Below are 24,803 nucleotides of genomic sequence, written 5' to 3' on the forward strand. Positions count from 1 at the left end.
GAATATACGATGGAATTTTTTCAAATACAAACAGCAGGAGCATCAGCAAGAATAACCAAAACAAAAACTCAGATTCAAGAATATTAGTGAACCCCCAGCAAGGAAAGATAACAAATACAAAGAGGTCATAGCTGGGGATGTGGCTCAAGCGGTAGCGCGCTCGCCTGGCATGCGTGCGGCCCAGGTTCGATCCTCAGCACCACATACCAACAAAAGATGTTGTGTCCGCCGAGAACTAAAAAATAAATATTAAAAATTCTCTCTCTCTCTCTCTCCTCTCTCACTCTCTCTTTAAAAAAAAAAAAAAACAAAGAGGTCATAGCAAATCACAACACAATGAAACAATGAAACAAAAAGGAACTCTTAAAAGGAGTCAAAGAAAAAAAAAGACATAATATATAGCTGAGGAATAAAGAATAATGACTAGATTCCTTGTCAGAAACTACAAATGGCAGAAAATAACAAAATATTTTAAAGAGAAATAATAAGTAACTCTACATCAAGTGAAAGTGCATAAAAAATGAAGAACCTATGAGTACATTTCTGATAACAAAAGCAGAAAGAATTTGTTCCCAACAATCCTTCATAGAAAAAACAGTCACAGGAAATTATTCAGACTGACAGAAAATAATACCAGGATAAATCTGATGTACAAGAAGAAATGAAAGGACAAGAAATTACAAATAAATGCATAAGAAAGCCAGGTACAGTGGAACATGCCTGTAATCCCAGTGCTTCAGGCGACTGAGGCATGAGGATCTCGAGTTTAAAGCCAGCCTCAGCAACTTAGCGAGGCCCTAAGCAACTCAGAGAGAGCCTGTCTCCAAATAAAATATTAAAAAGAGATAGGGATGTGGCTCAGGAGTGTACCCCTGAGTTCAATCCCTGGTGCCCAGTTGTGGGAGACCAACTTTACACGTGACTGAGTCACACTCCCTGGCTGGGTGCTGAGGCGCTCAGTTACAGAAATGTGGCAGAGATTTCCCCATCCTTCTTGGGTTTGAGGGTCAGTGTCTCCTGCATGGGTGTGTCTTGCTACAGCACCATGGGTGGAACTATGCTCACCTGTTCCTTTGTAATATAACCCCTTGCCCTGTGCCCTTGGGTGTAGCCTACCCAGATGTCAGTCAACCTGCTGACAGTGGACATCATGAAGATAGACTCAAGACCCTGAAACTTGACCCCTTGCCTCATTTGAATAGCTTCTCCTCAATAAAAAGGGTCAGTACATGCTGGCATGGGCTCTCTCTCTCTCTCTCTCTCTCTCTCTCTCTCTCTCTCTCTCTCTTCTCTCTTCCTGTGGACCCTTAAGGTCAGAGGAGCCGTCACAGCGACCCCAAAGAAAAAGGTATTTGTGTCTCTTGTGTGGTTATTTTGCACAGCCCAGTTAACCCAGTTTACCTGGAGTGACCCCTGAGCCTTTTAGTCCCAAGAACTGAAACCCGGCACTCAGTAAATAAATAAATAAGTTTTTATATTTAAGGCTTATTTAAAAGAGAATTGGAGGGGCTGGGGATGTGGCTCAAGTAGTTGTGCACTCGCCTGGCATGTGCAAGGCACTGGGTTCGATCCTCAGCACCACATAAAAATAAAATAAAGATATTGTGTCCACCTAAAACTAAAATAATAATAATAATAATAATATTTTAAAAATAAATATATATATAAATAAAATAAAAGAGAATTGGATATTTAAAACTAACATAACAACAATGTATTATGAAGTATGTAAGTAAAAGAAAAATCAGCACAAAAGATGGAAGGAACCAGTGGAAATTATAAACTTGCACCAATATAAAACCTCCTGGCTCAAATGTCTTCTTTCAAGAATTCTATGAAACATTTAAAGAAGGACTTATGCTACTCTTCCACAAACTTTTTCAGGAGTTAGGGAAAGAGGAACATTTTTCAACTCATTTTCTAAATACAGATCAAAAACCTTACAATAAAAGAAAAATGATATACCAATAGCCATCATGAACACATAGGCAAAAAAAATTTTATCAGAATAATTTCAAATGAAATTATGCAATATTTAAAAGGGTAATTTGTTATGACCAAATGGAGTTTACTTCCAAAATGCAAAGCTAATTTAACATCCCCAAACCAACATAATTTGCTAAATTAGTGGATTAAATAAGAAAAACCATATGAACTTCCAGTAAATGCAAAAAAAAATCATTTAACATTTTAAATAAGCAGTCCTGATAAAAATTCTCAACAAATTAAGAAAAAAAGGGGAAACTTCTCATGAAATATGACATCTATGAAAAATCTGTATATAAAGTCAACTCTAACAGAGAAAGATTGAATGCTTTTTACCCAAAGATCTTGAGAAAAACAATGATGCCCATTCTCACCAAACACTTTACTTGTGATCTTAACTATGGCAATAAAACAAGCCAAAAAAAAAAAAAACAAAGTGTAAAGATTGAAAAGGATGTTATAAACCTCTATTTATTCAAATTTAATTACTGGGAAGAAGAAAAGCATAAGAAATCAATAAAATAAACTAATAAATAGGCTGGCAAGATCATGAGGTTTAAGTCCAATATAAAAAAAAAAAAATTCAACAGTGGGCTGGAGCTAGAGATCAGTGGTAAAGTGCTTGCCTTGCATGTGTGAGGCACTGGGTTTGATCCTCAGCACCACATAAAAATAAATAAAGATACTGTGTGTTCATCTACAACTAAAAACAATTTTTTAAAAATTCAACAGTATTTGCATACAGTTCAAATCAAAAATATTAAATACTTTAAAATAGTAATGTTTATAATAGCATCAAAAAATATTATGAGTCCAGCACTGTCAAATTTGACACAACATGCATGAGATTACTACGCTGAAAGCTACATTTATTACATTAGAGAAATTAAAGACAATCTCAGCAAATGCAGATATACCATGCTTGTAGATCAGAAGACTCAACATAAAGATGTGAATATTCACCAACAGATCTATAGATTCAATGCAATGCCAAACAATATCTCAGCAGGTTATTTTTCTGGTTTCCACATGGAATGTGGAAAGCTCTAAAGAACATAGTTTACACTCTGACAACAAAAGAACAAGAAAAAAAAATCTACAAATATAAACTTTATTTGAAATCATCAGAAAGCTAAGGAAACCCAAACTCTGAGGAAAGATGGTTGTCTAGAAGAACATGTTGGGCATGAACACTTGAGTACTGGAGAAAGTCTACAGGACACCCAGAAGACTAACTAAAATTGTTAATGAATTGCTGAAGGCCAAGTGTGCACTAGCAAGATAATACAGAACCCATGGAGAGAACATGAACAAAGGGAATTCATGTCCATTCAAGGGTTCTTCTTCACAAACCTCACTAAAAGTTCACTAAGAAAACATATAAAGTGAAAAGCCCAAGAAAACCTCCGTCATAGTACAGACTTGACAGAGCAGCCACTAAGAGAAAAGCATGGAGTCCAGCCTGGATCCTTTCTACCAACATTAATAAGGCAAGGGACCAGGAGAGGTGGGCGTGGTCTTAAAACCAATGAGGAAAGGGTAAGAATTCCTCTCACTCTGGACATTGCTGAAAATCCATTTGAGCTAGGAAAAGAAACAAGAGGGGGAAAATCCTCTAGCCCTGACTATGGAAAAGGAATTCTTATACATGGAAGCTGACAGGAACACTGAGAAGTATCCATTTCCAAAACCTAGCACATAGTGGTTACCTATCTATTAGTAATGTTGCAATATCCAGTACAATAATGGATCTGGGTAGAAATGGAAATCTGTGAAGTGCAAGCATGAGTAAGCCAGAGTGAATAAGTGGCAGATATAATTTGTTTTCATAGTTTTAAGTCCCAAAGAAAGAAGTTTTGTCTGCCCATCTTCTAACACACAGACCTGAAGTTAAGTTATTGCCAATAGATCAGAAGTCAATAACAAAATCAAACAAAGGAAATACTCAAAAGAACTATGAGAATAGAGTGATCCCATCCAGTCTGTTTTCTGTAGCTGGCATTGACACAGCACAATGGCATCAGCTCTCAACTTAGCTGAACCATCAGTAACCTGGCCCAGTCCCAATGGGCCAGTGGCTTTGCTTCAAATGTTGAAGTGAAAGGTAAGTTTTTCTCCAAAAGGGGTAGCTTCCACCCCTTCATGAAAAGCCAAAATGACATTAAGTCCAGACCAGTGTATCCTTGCAAAAACTATTTTCATTCGATAAATAAGATCCACTGGGCTTTTTCTTTGTTAACCATGAAGACCACATTAACTTATGCTCTAAAAGAAACATTACACCAGACAACTCAAAGCATCCTTGGGTCTTAACAAGAGCAAAGTTATTGGTAATTGGCAAAGAACTATCCACTTTTCAAAAAAAGTACACTTGGTAGGGATGTAGTAGGGATCAACAGTAAAGGGTTTGTCCAGCATTCCTGAGGCCTGAGTTTAATCTCCAGCAAAACACACACACACACACACACACACACACACACACACACACATACACACACACACCTTTAGCCAGGCATGCTAGGTGTTTGAGGCCAATCTGGGCAATAGAGGAAGACCCTGCCTCAAGATTAAGGGTGCATTTGGTAACTGGGTCAGGCAGGTGGCACTGCTGTACTGGGAAATGGTCTAAGTCCTCCAGCAGCCACCAAGCCCTAACTAAAACTGTGATTTCTTTTCTTTCCTTCTAGTATGATATATTATTGTTTTTGTTGGATCACCTGGCTACATAGAGCAACGAATGCAGTGAATGGGAGAATCTGTTTTAAATCTATAAGCATTCTTAGTATAAAAACGTGAAAACATCAATACCAATAAGACATTTAGCAAAGGAAGCCAGAACAGTACAGTGAATAGGCCCAGGGTCTCCACCCACACTTCAACTCTTTGTATTTGAGTGTTTACCCACCACCTGCAGGAACAGAAATCAAAGAACTTAACAGACACACAAAAGCAACTCCAGGCATAGCTGTCAGGAGACTACATTATTTCCTGTTCAGAAGTGTGGGGCATGATGGAGAAGGGGGAGCCAGCCTGCAGGGAAGATCTGTGGCAGTGAGAAGGGTTTTGTTTTGATTTGGCTCCTCACTCCAGGGTTCCTCACTTCCTCCCTCTTCTACCCCAAGTTCCTGCAAGGGCCTGAGCCTCAGAATCTCTAGTTTGCCCCTGTGCATGCCACTGCAGCTCCACCCTACAGTGCTCAGTGCCTTCAGCCTCCCTTTCTACCTACTGTGCTTTTCACCACAGGACTGGTAGGATGATGACTTGAGCAGCTCTGTCCAACAGAACTAGAAAAGTTATGTTCTTTTTCCTCCTTGAGGTTCTCTACCTTACTTGGGTTTTATCTTAAGCACTTGAGATTAGACAAAGGGGAGAGAGAAAGAATCAGTACAGTAGCACTGTATCAAAAAGGCTCTGCATTTACATTCAATTTCAAGTGGTAGCCCACTCAGACTCAACAAATGAACCTATAATGTGTTTAGTCTATCCAAAGTTCAGCATCCTCATTGCTGACAGCTTTTATGTTAGCTCTTGGAAACCCCTGATTCAATAGCTACAACACTGCCTTTTGCCTATTGCCCTGAAGCTTGCTGCCTCATTGATGTGATAATATTCCTTCCTCCTCCAGCCTAGAAAGTGAGCAACAGACAAAGCATCAATCCAGCTATTTCATTTAATTCTTAATACTGCTCCACCAAATTAAAAAAGAACATTTGCTACTATTTATCTCTTATCCCCTAGACCAGCCCTCAGGAGCCCTATACTTTTTCTTGCAGGAAGCCCCATGTCTTCAACATCACATCCTTGTCACCAAAAATATCAAAAATTGCTAAGGGTCTGGGATTTTACCCTACTTACAAGCTATGAAGCTAGTTAGCCTGTTACTGTTTCATGGACAAAAATAGAAGATATAAGATGCTGGGTCAAAAGACTTTATTATCCATAATATAGCAAACAGTTATGAGCATCATGTCAGTGACAGTTCACCTTCCTCTTTAAGTTCTCCTGACAGAGATGCATGCATTAGTGGACACTCTATTACTAGGTGGGTTTCCATCACAGCTGAAGAACAATAAGCTTGGGGAAATTATCATTTTTTATAATAAACAGAAGAAGGTTTTTTATCTGCTCTTTTTTCTGAGGAGTTATTACATCATCTCTCAAAGGTGCTAACAACAAACATAGTAGCCAGGTCTGCATTCCTGGCATACCCAGTACAAACTTTTTCAGGGATGCTTAGGGCTCATGGAAGACTAAATCACCCAACACAATCCTATTCAATCTAACCCCAGAGCAAAAATATAATGTGTTACATTTCAAGAAGCAAACTACCTTTATTTACACACAACATTAATTATTTACATCAAAAAGATCGTAGAATTCTTTTTTTTTTTTTTTTTTGGTACCAGAGATTGAACTCAGAGTTCATATGACCACTGAGCCACATCCCTACCCCTATTTTATATTTTATAGAGATGGGGGGGGGGGGCTCACTGAGTTGCTTAGTGCCTCACTTTTGCTGAGGCTGGCTTTGAACTCTAAATCCTCCTATCTCAACCTCCTAAGCCATTGGGATTACAGGTGTACACCAATCGCACCCTCTGGAATTCATTATTAAAAGTTTTTAGATTAATAAAAAAAATTTAGCAAAGTTGCAGGCTACAAGGTCAACATACAAAAACCAATTGAAATTATATTTACTAACAACAAACAATTGGATTTTTAAAGTTAGGTGTTATTTTCAATAAAGAAATTAAGTAGAAACAAATCTAACAAAATATATGCAAGATGTATAGCAAAAGACCTAAATAACATGGATAAAAGAAATCAAATATATAACATTAAAAAAAAGAAAGAGATTGTGTCCATAAGTTGGAAGACTCAATAATGTTGACAGTTTTCCCAAAATCCATCTGTAGCTAAATTCTGTAAAATCAAAATAACATGATTTTTTGTAGGTAGCATGGCCCTAAAATGGAAACTAGAAGGTAGTAGTAACTGAAGATATATTGCTGAATATAACTAGCAGAAAGTCACCTGGGATGACATTCATTAGAGGTTAATAGTAAACTCTTAAAATACATTCATTCTCCCAAATGAATAACCAAGTTGTACAACGGATGTTACTGAATCCACAAGATTACAGTCAGCCATTCAACTGTGTCTCTCATCAAGCATAAGACTCAGCCCAGAAGAGGGGAATTGACATAGCTTTGTTAAATATATAATCCAGCTCATAAATGATTTGGCCTCAAAACAAAGAAATTAAGAGAAGAATTATGCAAAGAAAAGGAAACAACAGAAAAAAAACAGTGGGAGCAGAAGCACAAACATGGCTGTTTGTATAATTCTTTGATTAAAATAAAAGAGGAGAAACTTCAGCAAAATGCTTAATATTTAGAGGATGCAAAGACAGATAAAAAGCAGTCAAAACAGTAATCCATAAAATTGGGGGTGAAGTAATAATTTGGACAAAGCCCCAGACATGCCAACAGTAATATAACAGAGGGAGGATAGACTATAGTAATAGTCACAGTATCCAAAATCTAGGTTCAAATGAAAAAAACAGAAAGAAATGCCAGATATTTATTTTTGTAATGTATGCCATGCTAGCAAAAGACACAACTACAAATAAATATTGTAAAAATAAAAATTAAAAATTTTAATTGTTCCACTTAGTTGGGGTAAGGAAGAAGAGGAAAGAAAAGCTTGTGGCATTTTCTATCTCCTAAAAATATTCAATTCTGATGCATGCACTTTATCCAATTTGATTAGTTTTCAATTATTCTCTTATAGATAATGAATCATCACTGTTATTGACTCTCTACTACCTTGGCTTTGCCCCACTTGAAGAAGGTTTCAGCAGATGGTCCATTTCTATCTTTCTGATAAAACATTCATTGTGAAAGAAATTTAAAGTTGAGAAGCCAAATGAAATTTTTAAATTGATTTTCCCTAGGTTCCAGTATCAGAGAGTTCAGAGTTAACTATATTAAGTATTCATTGAAAAAGCACCCTTTCTAAAACAATACAGTTTAAAAACTGATTTTCCACAATTAAACCCTACTTTTGTTTATATACTTTGTAAACAGTTTGAAAGCACTTTTAGTTAATTCCAATATATCATCAAGTTGAGTTTTTTACTTAGACACTCAAGAGAATCAGAATGACCCACAAGCTGGACAAGAATGTTTTGATATGAATAATGCAATATAAACAGTGGCAGTTGTCCAAATTTAAGAAGACAAATGTATAAAATTAAAAGTCAAAGACCCTATATCAGGACTTTTTAGAATTAAAAGAGATAAGCAATCAAAATATTTAAAACTAAAAGCATAACTTTTGAAAAAGGATTTAAGTGAGCTATGTTTTGAGATTAGATACACATTTGTTGTTTTTTTTTTTCAATTATCACTGGGAAAGCCAAAGTGCTTTCCCAGCTTATTAAGTAAAAAATTAATCTACAAAATTATTTATAATATAAGATTTCATTCAAATAACCAATTGTAGCATTCTTCAAAATCAGTTACCTATATGAATATAAAACATACTAAATGCACAAGTTTGGAAAATGTGTTACTATGGAAACAAGAATCTATAAATTCTGATATGTAATTTGAATAATTTCTTCATGAAAGTAACATAATCTGATTCTCAATCTAATAGCATATTTGTTAAAAACAGGGAATGTTAGGAATATTCTGTGAACATATGAGTAACTTGTAAGCACCAAATAAATTTCTGATTTTTGAAAAGAAATAAAATAAGACTAAGCATTGAATTCATTTTTTAAAATTATTGTTTGTGAAATCTTATGCATCTTTAGCCACAGTCACCTATACACAGGATAAACAGCAATATCCGGGCCTTAGCATTTTTTGCTACCATTACTGCTTACAGAAACCTCAGATTTTGTTTCTTAGAAATAATTTGAATATAATGTGGAAACACTGTCTCACAAAGAGATAAGCAAAGCAAAGAAATATGTTTCCAACAAAAAGAATCAAAGCTACTCTATGATCCAAAGAAAGCTTGATTCACCAAATGTTATATAACGAATAATCAGTGACTGAACCTAGATTATCCAATTTTAAGTCCAATACTTTCATAATTTTCCAAAGAGAGAGCTAGCTACCTAGTAGGGTGGGGTTTGCAGAGTTCTAACACTGACTCTAATAGTTAACTTATCTAGACTTTTTCAAGTCAACAAATTTCTCTGTACCTTATTTTCTTCTATTTCACGGGGATATTCTGACAATAAACCTAACCAAATACTTAACTCTGGCAGAAAAATATCTATATTTTCATTATACTAATAAATTTCTTTGTTCCCAATACAAATTTCACCTTATACTACACCTTATACTATCATGCTTTCTATGATTTTAGTTTTAAGCTTAAAATAATATTTTGTGATTATCAGCTATCTTTTAATGTGGCTGGCATTGTAGAAAGATCCTTTTCCCCAACTTTCAAAATGCATAAACAGTAATACAACATTTTCATTTTTATTATTACCAAAGCCTTGTCACCCAAAGCTTTGGGTGGGGAAAATTTTAGAAACTCACAACAAAATTTTTCACATTATTCTCAATTTCTGTAGGAATGCAATGTAAAATTCATGTGCTCATCAGCTATTCCCCTTTAAAAACCACAGTCTGAACAATTATAAAAATGCACATTGCTTTTCAAAACTGTAAGAGCATAATTCTAATGACAAATTAAAAACTTAGGATAAAATATTTTGAAAGGTAAAGATCACTAATATTCTTTTTTTTTAAATTGCTTTTATTTTTTAAATACACGACAGCAGAATGTGAAATATGATATATCAAGAACTATGTAATGTTTTGAATGACCAACAAAAAAATAATAATAATAATATTCTTAAAATGAAGGAAATAGGTAACAATTAATATTCCAATAACTCAACCATTGGCAATGCCTTCAATTTTGTCAATATAGAATCCAGCTTCTATATAAACTCATGTCTAAAAGAATACTTATCCTCCACATGACTGAGAATAGAAATGTATTCTAAAATTAATAAAAATTTAATTTTAGTATTTTGGTTCAATACTCATACCACTGTTTTATTATTTTGAAAGCATATCTAAAAATAATTTCGTTTTATAATTTATGAGGACATGTAGCTTCCTCCTTCCTTTGCCCATATATTTACCAACATTAACATATAGCTACATAAAATATTTACAAAACTGCAATCCACTAATAAATATACCCCCATCAAAAAATAAAAACTAGCCAACTGAAATAAAATATTAATAACAAATGATCAGTATATATCTACTAAGTAAAAGAGTTATGAAAGGTGAAAGTAAATAACTCAAGTTTTAATCACTAAAACTGTGCCATTAGCAATGGAATGTTTAAAAAAAATCTTAGGGGAAAATCACCCTAGATCAACCCAATTAATATTTTGAATGAATGAAACGAAGAAATAGCTGAATGAATACTGAAATTGTGACAACATATAACACCTTGAGATGTTCACAACAATTTGGAATATACAGAGACGACTTAAATACAAACTAGTTGAAATTCAATGTGGTTCAGTGTCGAGATGCAGTGGGTTTCTATTTGTAGAACAAAGAACCTCAACCAAAAACATATATAACTACTAAAATATTCACAAGTACAATTATCAAGGCTTTAAAAAGAATACAATATTTTTTTACTATGTAAATCTCCCCTCTACCCATCCACCCACGCCTCCCTGCATTTTCTAATGTTTGGCATAAGTGACCAACAAACCAGAATAGAATACAGATTTTAAAAGACTAATTTACTCATGTTCTATTTAAGAACAACATGCAATCACTTATAAATTCAGTCTTTTTAAAAAACATCCTTACATAAAACAGTGGGGGGGGGGAGGGAATCCCGGCTATACATATGAAGCACAGTTTAAGCTCGATACAACTGACCAATCAAAATTAGTGAATGCACTGCATCTCTCTGCAGTGAAGAGAAGCGACAAGGTAGGCTGTCATTCTGCAAAAGCTGCTCAGAACAGGCTTTCCTCTGAAAAGCAGTGCGGTTCCTTTTTATAAAGACTGAATCTAAACGTTGTCTCTGGAGACAAGAAGCCTTCAGTATGTTAAATGACTTTATTATGTATTTTCGGATGCTTATTGATTCCACAGTAGGAAGAGTGAGAGACTGCAGCAGCCTCTAAGCAGCCTTACACGTTCCATACATTAGCAGTACTGCTGAAACAATGGCACAGTACAGACACATATTTTCATTAAGGTCATTTCTGAAGAGGTGTTTATAACCCTCTTCCCCCAGTTCTCTACAAACAAGTGAACAAAATGAATCAATCAAAACTGGAAATGCTTCAACTACATCAAGAATTTATCAAATCCTTAGCAAAGGTAAGATGTGTTCCTTCTTATAATATACAGCTGCTTTTGAAATTGGCATAGTGGGGTAAAATTGTTTTGAAATTTTTCAGTCTAAATTTAAAGTTTATGTGTTTATTTCTACTCAATGCTAGATTTGTAATTTTTAGATCTATTTCATTTAAGACATGATATATATTTAAATGCAATTTTTAGGATGTACTGTTAAATTGAAGAATGGTCTGTTAATTACCTACAAAGACATCAGCTTTTAAATCACCTCAGACATACTAAATATTCTTAATGTGATCAGTACAGTTTCTCTTAAGTGTCCAAAAAGTGCTTATATTTCTTATAAGAACCATGTTTACCATTTAATTGTTATTTATTACTCAATTTTATGTTAACATTATTATTGGGCATGGACATTGAAAATTATCTAATTTGCAGTTACATTTTGGTATTGCCTTTTATATTTCAACCACATGAGTAATTTATCAATGGAAATTTAGAGTGTCTTATCATAGAATCTATCTTAATGAGTTATAATTCACACCATGTGCTAATAATTAAGCAAGCTACCTTTTTACAGCTGTATATGTTAAATTTATTATAAAGACAAGGGAATGGCAGTATGTTTAGAGTATACAACTGTTTATAATCTGAAAATACTAGTTAACGTCTAAGAAGAGAGCAGAAATACTTTTAAAATACAGCCTTTCTCTCAGGTTATATTTATAATGCTTAACTCTACCATTAAGTAATACAATTTCTGCCAGGACAAGGGAGTATTTTATTTCAAGAAATTTAATTGTATGCATATAGCTATGGCTCTAGCAATACAGTTTCCTTACTTAGAGAACAAATACTATATGGCTTTAAATTTAAAAAAAAACTGAAGTAACTTTCAAGTAATTAGAAATTGTTAAGAACCCTATTTCTTAACCATTTGTTTTCCTTTTCACAAGGGCCCATAGCAGCTAATTCAGTATTTACAACCAACAATCTGAAGATTGCAACTGACTGAGAATCTCCCTAGCTCTCTGAACCGCAAACTACAAGATATTTCTCCTAAGAAACTAAGGAGTTAAAACCAGGGAATAGCTCTATATTACTGCTGGAATATAACAAATCTACAGTATACTAAGAAGATGCTACAAATAATAACCACAAAAGGAAACACAATATGATTACAAAAGCCTGGGGTGAAAATGGTGAGCATTTTTAAAGGGGGAGTTTAACACACCAGAATTGTGGAAGCTATGGATTCCTGAAGAAACAATGAAACATGAGTTTCAAAAAACAGAATGACTAATTTCACCAACAAGCAAAATGAACCTTATGTTTTCTACACTATTCAGCTATTCATATCAATTGATGTGACTAATGGATTTTTCCATCTGAGCTTTATGACCAATTATGTATCCTCTTCTAATGAAAACAAACCAAATTAAATAGCACATGGTTTTCATCAAAACAACCTGGACTGGATTTTAATATAAAGAAATTATGTGATCAAGAAGTAATTTCAAAACCATGAGGACTGGTATATAAAAAGATTTACAAATGTAACAAAAGGATGTCTAAATACATTTTAGAAGCTAGAAAACTTACATTTCCTTTTTTGTTTTCACATATTCTGGAAAATAAAGGGACACTATCATATATTCCCTCAAAGGAAAATTTCTATCATTTGAGGAAGTTTCTCTTGGTCGTGACTTTCTAAGGCAAAACTAACACAAATATTATGTACTGTTCTTTAGAAATCCATCAGCTAACTAAATTTCATAATTTATGCAGTTGAAGTACTGGAGAGAAAATGAAAGAATTCCTACAAGACATGAAATAAAACACAGCTACTTCACTGCTGTCAGGTAAAAATTCATGTCAAAATCTGTCAATGATATCATGTATCAAATTGTGAAAATTTGCCATAGTGAACCAAAAGGCCCATAAGGCATCAGCAAACAGGTAGGTCAGAAAATGCATGCACCCCACCACACTGGTTAACATTTACAAAAGAAATTAGATAATTTTTCTTAATTATCATCAAACTTTAACATTTCTGTTTTATTTAATTGTAAACATAACTCATGTGACAAAGACCTGATGTTTAATTTGTCAGTTCAAAAAACTTGGCACACTTAGAATTTTCCATTTTCATAAGATTTCAGTGTTAGCGAAGATCTTCATTTACGTGAATATGCTTCTATTAATACTCATACCACTCAAAAGAAATTAATATTATCATTTGTTTCTGGAACATTATCCCAAAATAACATGCAGAAATAAAATTATATTCTAAAACTTGTCAAAGTAAACCAAGTAAAAGGGTAACATAAATTCTGAAAATAACTTTTATAATTTTATGTTTGAAATGTAATTTTAGGGATGTACCTGAAATGTTATAAGTGGTTTTATGATATCCAATTTTAACTTTAATAACAATTTGAATACGTTGATTAGACTTTTCAGCCTAGAAAAATCAGGTATTATTTTTATAAATTACTCTAAACCCCTATATATTAAAATATAGATCTGCATGAATTTTAGCAAAAGAACTTGTTTATTTTCAAAATTTTCTTCAAAATTAAACACTGGGTGATACATAAAAAAAGGTTTCAGAGGTAATGTGCAACTTTAAAAGCTTCCTCAAAAAATGGGTTTTACATACTCCTTTTCCTTAGAATTTAATTTTTTACTTTAAAAGCTGTTTAAACAAATAAACTCAACTAATATATTCTTTTAAACCACTTCAAAAATGGCTATTTCTTAATATGTATTAAATTTCAATTTTCTCTTTCTATAAGATACAAGAGGGTGTGGTCACAAAATAAATCATTCATAGGAATGATTAGTACTCTTTTATCAAGCTTTGTGGCTTTTTGCTTTGGCTAATCTCCCTTGTCTTCTAATTTTTTAAGTTTGCATACTGAAAAAATTCAGTGAGCATATTCACCGTGATATGTAAAATACTTGCCACTTGCCTATTTTTGTGGTAAATTACTCCGAATATCCCCTAGCACACTGTTAACTTTTGACTATCAAAAGCAATAGATATGACAGTTTGAAACAAATCAGTGCTCTGTACCATTAGCCCTTTTAAATGAACACTTTCCCTGTTCGTTTAAAATCTCACAGGAATAATTACACAACACTAATCATGCTAGAGCATATTAAAATAGCATATATTTTCTATCTATTCAAAACATTTTAAAATGAAATTTTAAAATAGGCTAAACTTAGTTTTGCATACTGGATAGTTTAATATACAAAAAATATGCCTTCTCTCAAGAATAAATGTCTCATTTATTTCCAAAGGAGGAAAACCCTTTTAGTACATTAAGTAATTTTGCACTATAGGGGAATAATCCCCATAAAGTATTCCTCTGAAAGGAGAATACAATTTCCTTTTATAACAAAGCAATGCAGTCTTGATGGTTTCTTAATTGTACATTTTCCATTAATAGCATACAAACATAAAAATTAAACTAAATACACAATAAAGGTTTTTTGATTACAAAGAATACATGTTTTATACGTCATTTAAGTTGCCAAATATCAAAGAGTTTATTTTATTTCACTTTCTAGGGAAAAAGCCAACTGCTCCAAAAGAATGTGTTTTTCTCCCATTCTGGAAATCAACATGCAGTCTGAATCTAACATTACAGTGCGAGATGACATTGATGACATCAATACCAATATGTACCAAGCACTATCATATCCACTAAGCTTTCAAGTGTCTCTCACAGGATTTCTTATGTTAGAAATTGTGCTGGGACTTGGCAGCAACCTCACCGTATTGGTACTTTACTGCATGAAATCCAACTTAATCAACTCTGTCAGTAACATTATTACAATGAATCTTCATGTACTTGATGTAATAATTTGTGTGGGATGTATTCCTCTAACTATAGTTATCCTTCTGCTTTCACTGGAGAGTAACACAGCTCTCATCTGCTGTTTCCATGAGGCTTGTGTTTCTTTTGCAAGTGTCTCAACAGCAATCAACGTTTTTGCTATCACCTTGGACAGATATGACATCTCTGTAAAACCTGCAAACCGAATTCTGACGATGGGCAGAGCTGTAATGTTAATGATATCCATTTGGATTTTTTCTTTTTTCTCATTCTTAATTCCCTTTATGGAAGTAAATTTTTTCAGTCTTCAAAGTGGAAATACATGGGAAAACAAGACACTTTTGTGTGTCAGTACAAATGAATACTACACTGAACTTGGAATGTATTATCACCTTCTAGTACAGATCCCAATATTCTTTTTCACAGTTATAGTAATGTTAATCACATACACCAAGATACTTCAGGCTCTTAATATTCGAATAGGCACAAGATTTTCAACAGGGCAGAAGAAGAAAGCAAGAAAGAAAAAGACGATTTCTCTAACAACACAACATGAGACTACAGACATGTCACAAAGCAGTGGTGGGAGAAATGTAGTCTTTGGTGTAAGAACTTCAGTTTCTGTAATAATTGCCCTCCGGCGAGCTGTGAAACGACACCGTGAACGGCGAGAAAGGCAGAAAAGAGTCTTCAGAATGTCATTACTGATTATTTCTACATTTCTTCTCTGTTGGACACCAATTTCTGTTTTAAATACCACTATTTTATGTTTAGGCCCAAGTGACCTTTTAGTAAAATTAAGATTGTGTTTTCTAGTCATGGCTTATGGAACTACTATATTTCATCCTCTACTATATGCATTCACTAGACAAAAATTTCAAAAAGTCTTGAAAAGTAAAATGAAAAAAAGAGTTGTTTCCATTGTGGAAGCTGATCCCATGCCTAATAATGCTGTAATACACAACTCTTGGATAGATCCTAAAAGAAATAGAAAGATTACATATGAAGATAGTGAAATAAGAGAGAAATGTTTAGTACCTCAGGTTGTCACAGACTAGGGAAAAGTCTAATTTTCACCAAATCCACATTCAGAGGAGTTTTAGATTTGAATTGTTAAAAAAAAAAAAATGATCTTACTGCCAAATATAAAAAAAAAAAACATTTTAAGTAACGGTTATGTTGTAAATTTTCAATGTGAATGTCAATTAGATTAGCTCATATATATTCAATTTCTTCATTACTTAATGTATTTGTTGCATGGCAGTTTGTTAAAGTAAATATCATGTGTATATTTTGTCAATATTATGTCCATCAGAAGATATTCATGTAAGTCATATTTTCTAAAGAATAAATACATAGCCTTAAAACAGTGTATAACTTTAAAAAGTAACTGACACAGGTATTTACTTTTTAAAAAAATATATGAAGCGTATTGTTTCTAAGCCACAAACTATAAAGATATATTTATATGATGACAACTGGAATAGCATTTAACATAAAAACAAAAATTATAGGCTCAAAACAATTCAAGATTTTCTAGGTTATATTTCCTGATAGAGTATACTTGCTATAATGTTTGATGCATCCAAAATAATGAAGTGTGGTTAAAACTTCATTCTTTCTTTTGAATGTAGAAAATCATAGGATTTATTAGTATTTTAAAATTCATACACCAAAAACCAAACATCCCCATATATGCACACCAACATATGGAAATTTTAAAATTCAAGTTTACTATTAAAAAGAAAAGACTGATTTCCTAGATCAAGGATACTATACCTATAAAGTACAAATGAACTGACAACAAAGGGAAGGAAGAAAAAGCTACAAAGCTTCCTTCTTCACTTTGCTTGATTCTAAGCCAAATGTTCTAGGTAAACACAGAATACTGGTGAAAAACAGTGCATTAAAATAAAGTTACTTTTGAACTTTATTCAACTCAATTCTGTTTGCATAACAAGTTAATTATACAAATCTAACTATTAGGAAGAGAAAAAAAGACTTTTATATCATTGTAGGAAAGCCTAACAAAGCCACCTGTTTCTAACTTTAGATACATAGCAACTTTAGAGCAATACAAATTTACACAATGTTCTTAAACAATCATAGCTCCTAGCTCTTCAAAATATCATTGTTTCCACAATGAAAATCGTTAAGGAACAACAAATCTCACTTTTTCTACTCCATCACACATAATTTAACTTTATGAATTTTTCTCTCCAATCCTGAATTCATGTAAGGAAGATATGAAATTACCAATTCTAACTACAGATGATAAGGATTGGAAATTTCATATCAAACATATTTTCCAACTGGTGTAATGTAATAATCTGGCAATGAGAAGTAATATCACTATGAGAAAGTTAGCAATAGGTTATACAAAATAGGCAAGTACCTGCTATACTGTAATTGGTTAGCTAAACAATGGTTATTCTATTTTTTAACACTGTATCCACTAAATCAAGTAATAATTCATTTTTACATTTAAAAATATAGATTCAATAATATATCACTTTTATATAAATAAATGGGGTTCATTCAATCTAGTTTACTAAATACCCTAATCCCTGGGAAATGAGAACCATGCAATAGTTTGAATTCACTGAGATTACTAGCAAATTAAATAGCAATTTATTTCTGATAATAATGCTAACATAATGTCAAATCTTGGCAAAGGCCCAGTTTCCTTCTGCTGTATTTTCTACCGTTTTATGGAATTAAAGAAATGCTTCAATTTGATGAAATGTAGCATAAGCAAGTAAGACTTATTTTTTGAAACCCTGAAGAGAAACTAACATCGTGGACACAAGTATTAAGGAAAGCTTTATTCAATAAATATATTTGCCACAATATCTCCTGATATCTTCATTTGTAAATGTAAAATGCATTTTATACTTAAACTTCCAAGTATAAATAAAACTTTTAATATTTAATTTTATACTTTTAATAAAAATTAAAACTATATTTAAAGTCTTCATGTTAAGAAAAAACTCTTTGTGTTTTAAATACTTTTAATCTTCATGTTTATAAGCATGCCAAAAAAAAGTATAAAAACAGATTTCTAATATATTAGCCTAATAGCTTTCATGCATTCTCATCTTCTGTAATAACAAAATAAAAAATAAATGACGATGTTATAGCTTTGCCCTAAAAGCTACTATTTCTGCACTTGACATTGGAGTAAACAGTTCACAAGCATTTTGCCCACCTGTAGAGATGTTTCAAATATACAAAGTGCACCCACTGATTTACAACAAAGAAAAGTCATACCTATCAGACAACCGCTAATAGCTTTTTAACGTAATAAAGAGTCCATAATATGTGAATGTAGATAATACTTACGTATCAAAAATTCAGCTTTCAAAAACAAGTCACAAATGTTTTCAAATACAGAGATAAATGAGAAAATAAGCTTAGACAACTTTTATTTTTTATTAAATGTTAATTCTATGAAAAGATGAAACTTCACTTTCTTGAGGATGGCCACTGTACCAGTATGTAAAAATTTCACCTTATTACTAATAATTTTACCCCCCAAAAAAGCATTTTTTTGTTTTGCTAACTTTTTCCTGTTAGAATATAAGTTCTAAAAGCAAATGCAATATAGACAACAGTAAACTTGATACACTTCTTAAAACTAATTTTATATCCATGTGCTATAAATCAGAAACACAAATATGAATTTCCATATGCAAATTGAGTCAATTTTTCAAAAAGATAAGAATTGGAATTCTTTCCTTAAAAACTAACCTGAGTTCCAAGAGGTTTGGAAAATTTCACTGCCTTCTTAGTTCTGTTTGCTCATTTAAGGAGGTTATTATTCTACCAACTACTACCTAGAAATGATGTTCAAACTTATTATGATAATTAAATTATTTACAATTATGCTTTTTTTAAAAAAATGCCATTCACAATCATTTTGGTTTTGCAACCATGGTAAGTCAATTTTTTACACATGTGGTCTGTTTTTTCATTCCCTAAATATTATAGCAAAATCTCACTTCTCTAGGCATTAAAAATCAGATTCCTCATTTAAATGCTGTTAGACTTAAGGATGAAAATCTAAAATTATAAGTAATAGACCCTTTATAAGGTAAGGCTTTATTTAACTACAATAATTTCAAGACTATTTTCCAAAGTCAATAATATTTTTATTTTATTACATTTTATAATTATAAATTTAAGTAAGCATTGTAATCCAACTAAACTTTGAATTCTTACATATAGAAGGCAGTATTATGACAGAATATTGGATTACATAAATAGAGTTATTACCCTCAAAAGCTTGAAATCTATAATCAAAGTTCAGGTCAAGTATCCCTTACATGAAATGCAAACTTCAGATTTTTATCAGATTTGTAATATTTGTATATGTATAAGACATATCTTGTGGGAGGAACCCAAGCCTAAACACAAAATTCATTTATGTTTCATATAAATTTTACACACATAGCCTTACGATAATTTTACACAATACTTTCGGTCCACTTGCATTTCAACTAAAATCCATCACATGAGAGCAAGTAGCAGAATTTTTCCCTTGAAGTGTCATGTTTATGGTCAACAAGCTTTGGATTTTGGAGCATTTTGGAATTTTAGGCTGGGGAAGCTCAAAGCCATATTATAAAGTATAAAAACACCTGAAAGAAGAAACAGAATGTGGTAAATGCTATAAAAAGAATATTCAATTTCTTAATAAGAAGAGGATTGTACTGAATTTAAGAAAAATATAAACAAAAGTATTGTTGAGAAAAACTACTAAAGCATATTTTGATAAGAGCAAAATGTTGTTTGGAAGGAAAGTAAAGCAGAAGTGAGAAGTTATCTAAAATGTTAACTTGGGGCCATAAGCATAGGCCCAAAATGCCAGCAGAGATATCTGAACAGGAGATATAACAAAATGAGAATGAGCTTCCAAAAGAACTTGAATGCAATATGTAGAGACAGCTGATTATGTAAGACACAGAAGACAGAAAGTTATTGCCATCACCTGGATATGTAGGCTAAAAAATGATGACAATAGCCAGACCTCTTGGCATACATCTGTAATCCTAGCAACTCTGGAGGCTGAGAGGAGAACTGCAGCCTAAGCAACTTAGTGAGATCCTATTTCAAAATAAAAAACAAAAAGGCTGGGAACATGGTTCAGTGGTAAAGCACTCCTGATTTAAATCTCTAGTACTAAAAAAAAAAAAAAAAAAAAAAAAAAAAAGAAAGAAAGAAAAGAAAAAGAAGAAGAAAAACTAATGATGGCAAACTGGCAAACAAGTGTACAGTTAGTTGTGTGAGAGACAAATGAAGACAGAATCAACAAGGTGTGCCAACTGACTAGAAAGCCAAGTGGTATAAGAAACTGAAAATAATAGCCACAAGGAAGATCATAAGAAACTAGATTATCCTCAATGATGGAAGAACTATTTAATTATGCTTTGCATAAAGTACATAACAGGGCCAAAAAAAAAAGAAGAAAATTTAATAAAGAAGCTCAGAAGAAAACTTAAAAGAAGAAAAATGTAATAAAGTAAAACAAATAATATTGTTAAAGAATGTTCTTAGTTACTAGATTTCATTTCAAAATGAAATTTTAAAATGAATATTTTAAGTTGTATACTTAACATTGTGCAATTGGTTTATTCCATTTTCCCATTAAACATATCTTTTTCAGTAATTTTAATTTTAAAGAAATTATAAACAGTGAAAAAATGCCAACATATACACAGGGAAAAATACAAATATTATCCTTTGTATTCCCCCCTAATAATTAATTATGAACATCCACTTACTTTATTATAAACATATCTTCCAAATTCTTTGTTAAAGGTGAGAAAAAGATAATTTCTAAATTTAAAAAGTTTAAATACATAAATAATATCTAAAAGATAGTAATGCAACCTGTTTATATTATAATCAGTGGCTTCAAACTATACTTCAAGATTCCTTAGAAAATATAAGGAAGGTTTATATTTCTTTGCAAATAAAGCAGGTCATTTTTTTTGGATGGAGGCAAAAAAGCAAGGAAAAGGTACAAAATACTGTGTTCCTTTCCTCCAAATAAAATGAGAAATATGGTAATTTTTGGAGACTATTTTCTTTACATTTTAGAGATGGACACTTCTTTGTACTCTCTGTACATTCTTTGAAAGCAAGTCCCCTCAGGAAGCACATGAACTTCAAGGAAATTAAAGATGAGTTGACTTGTGTAAATATTAGGGAGAAAAAAGGGATCACAGATAGAATCATATAAGAGAAAATTCAGGAGATAATAAAACCCAGATAAAACTGAAAAAGACGTAAAAATAGGTGTTCAGCTACTAGAAAAATACAAATAGAACACAGAATCATAGGTTAGTCTTCAAATTAAGTTTTCTTCTGGGCTTTTTATTTCTTTTTCTTTCTTTTTCTTTTTTTTTTTTTTTTTTGCTAAAGAGCAATAATTCAAAATTCAATTAAAAATAATGCAAAGACACTCCAGTTGACAGTCTGTACATATTAAAAATCTAATAACACATACTACCTCATAAACAGAATAAATATAAAAATATTACCAAACAATTCGTAGGTGTTTGGAACACAGTGGTACTGAGATATAGAAATAGAAAATGGGCTTAGTACTAATATAAAAGCTATCATCATATAAGGAATATCCATTTTGCAGAAGAAAAAGAGTTAAGCAAACTACAATAATATTTCTCCTCTTGCTCATGATAAAATAACATGTGACAATACCCATATCTCTACCATTCTAGCCACACATTGTTTACAGATCCCAATAAGCTGTATCCATGGCTTTCAAGCATGACAGCTTTGTACTTCCACCAGCAAGTGGTAAAAAGGGCTGTCATTCCTGTCACTGCCACCAACATCAGCTCTCTGCCACTATCAAACCCTGAAGCATCAAGTACGATAAAGCAGGAGAGCTGAGTCTGTCTGGAATTAAGGTCATTTTCCTTACTCTGTTTCCATGAAAGTGATATGTCATATTTTTCTAAGAGGTATTAAACAAGGCAAACTACCAAAGCACCTCCACCAGTTTTTCAGGATGAAAACAAAAAGCAGCAGACAGGATGACAGGATATAAAGAAACTGTTTTCCCTTCAGACAGCTGTGGATGTATAATGCAACAGATAGAAAATTAATTTTTTTAATTTAATATAAAAATGTTTCAATGTTTATGCTAACAAATGAGGGCTTTGGCCACATTAAATATAGACTGCAGGAATAAGAAATACACTTGGGACTGTCATGAGATTAGATACATATATTCAAGTCAGTAATATTACACATGATCCATATCTTTTACTATAGACCGGTTATTTTGATTGGGTATGTGGTGTTGTACATAGATTAAAGAGAGAACAACTAAAAGATATGTATTTCACTATAATATTGATAATACCTTAGATCAAATGAAAAATGTAAAGAAAATCAAACTTACATACTCTACAGTGTTTTCATCCCAATTCTTAAAAAAAAAATTGTCTTTTCTTTTGCTATTGAAAAAAATATTAATAAACTATAGGCTACCTAACACTATAAAACTGTCTATTCCATACACTATAATAACAGCTATACTAACTATGATGTAGTGCTTTCCCCCAAAAGTCCCTGATTCACACTAACTGATCAGAGTAAGTATTAGTAGAATTGAAAGTAAATAAATTTTAAGTTTCTCAACTTACTGTTGCATCTTGTTTAGAATGGTGTTTTCAAAATGCAATTCACCTATATCAGAGCCCTCTATAGAGCTTGTTTAAAATACCAATCACAAAGGCCCTATCTCTAACTTACTGAATTAGAATCTCTAGAGTTGCAACCCTGAAAAATCTGTGTTAAATAGTACTTTCTGGTGATTTTCATGCTACAGTTTAAGAACCACTTCTTTAAAAGCCAGTCTTTGTGGCTCATACTTGTAGTTCCAGCTACCTCCCAGTCAGGAAGCGGAGGCAGGAATATCACTTGAACCCATGAGTTCAAGGTCCTCCTAGGAAACACAGCAAGACCCAACTCCAAAAGAAGCAATACTTTGGATAGATAGACTACGTACATTCAGGCAGCTAATAAATAAAATTATACACACACAGCACTGAAAATAATTCAAATCATAGTGCCTTTCAAAAGAGAAAAAAAATTTAACAATTCATTTTAACTAATTAAATTTTCATTGGATTATACATACTATAATCTAGTAGGTCATAAGATTCCTAAAGATGAAAACAATGTTGTAGTTGTTTTTAAGAAATTATCAAAAAATCTTCTAGTTGGTTCCCTCATTTCCCCACCTCCAGTGTTGGGGATGAAACCCAGCACCTAGTGCATGTGCCTCTTATCTATACTCCCAACCCAAAAGTTTTACTTTAAAAACCATATACTCTCAGAAGACAAAATTGTACAAAAAATGAAACATGATACCATAAACTACTATACACTTTTATTTCACTCAACCAAAATAGTTACTCATATAATTTCATGGCTAATGTTTGTCATTATATTTTCTTTTTCTGACCATACGTTAAGTACTATCTTGTGTATATCTGTTCATTTCAATACAAACATATATTAAAATATAATACTGGACACAGAGGATAAGAATTACTTCTAAAATAAATCTGCAATGAAAATATTGAAAAACTATAAAATGTGTATATTTTAAACAGCTGTCACTCAAGTTAGGAAGTCTGAAATTAAACAGTTTTCCTTTGTTATTATTTCCTTTGTAGCCTCAACAAAATTTACAAAGTATTCATCACATATTCAATGATAATTTTGTGACATTCCTGAATTTTCTATTCTTTCAAAATAGTTTAAGTAACACTGATACTTGATAATATATGAAATGTTACAGAAACACTACCCTATGAACACTTCTCATTAACTCTTTTGCTGAATTTTTTTCTAACACTGACATTATCTTCTGTTATAATTCTTTTGATTTTTAACATTTTCATTAACTGAAGCATAGAACCAATCTATAACAGCTTACTATTGTTGAAAATGTGCTTCTAGGGAATATAATTTAAAAATAAAAAGACAAGAGTTCAGGCATTGGATATGGCTACCTTATAGAAAAGCATTTGCCAAATAATATATCCTTGATAAACAATGACTGCTACAGGATTTCCTGGAGGTCTGTAAATCCCCTGCAACTGGAATCAAAATGACATAGATTTGTATATGTATATTGGAGAAAAGATTTACAAATTCAGTCAATATAATACAATACAAAACTAGCTGTATAATCCAAAACTAAAACAAATTTTATCATAGCTATTAGGAAGAAAGTAGGTAAACAAAATTGATAAATGTTATACACAACAACTGACACTCTACACTGTACTCTGTTGCCAAATACAGGTATTCAATAAATGACATGAGATACCCCACACAATTATAAAGTAGGCTTTTTGTTAGATGACTTTGCCTAATTGGAGGCTAATGTTAACATTCTGAACATGTTTCAAGTAGGCTAGGCTAAGCTAAAATATTCAGTAGGTTAGGTGGATTAAATTCATGTTTGACTTAAGATATTTTAAACTTAAAATGGGTAACCAGAATGTAACATCATTTTAGGTTGAGAAGCATCTACATAAGACAACTT

General features: G+C 32.3%; 2 protein-coding genes across 3 annotated transcripts in view; one reads left to right on the forward strand and one right to left on the reverse strand.

Moving 5' to 3' along the window:
• COG5 (component of oligomeric golgi complex 5) overlaps positions 1-24,803 on the reverse strand; it is a 336,390-nt gene that overhangs the window by 253,958 nt on the left and 57,629 nt on the right. The gene's annotated exons all lie outside the window — the stretch shown is intronic.
• Positions 11,287-16,266, forward strand: GPR22 (G protein-coupled receptor 22; the record flags this gene model as incomplete). 2 transcript variants are annotated; one of them, XM_081287770.1, is made up of 2 exons in its annotated part: positions 11,287-11,388; positions 14,940-16,266. In XM_081287770.1, coding segments are annotated over 2 exons (1,329 nt in total). The 2 variants fall into 2 exon arrangements, with proteins under 2 accessions (XP_081143896.1, XP_081143895.1); XM_081287769.1 differs by lacking the exon at positions 11,287-11,388 and adding an exon at positions 13,143-13,222.

This window comes from Spermophilus citellus, assembly GCF_964194105.1.
Source record: "Spermophilus citellus genome assembly, chromosome: 3".
NCBI lineage: Eukaryota > Metazoa > Chordata > Mammalia > Rodentia > Sciuridae > Spermophilus > Spermophilus citellus.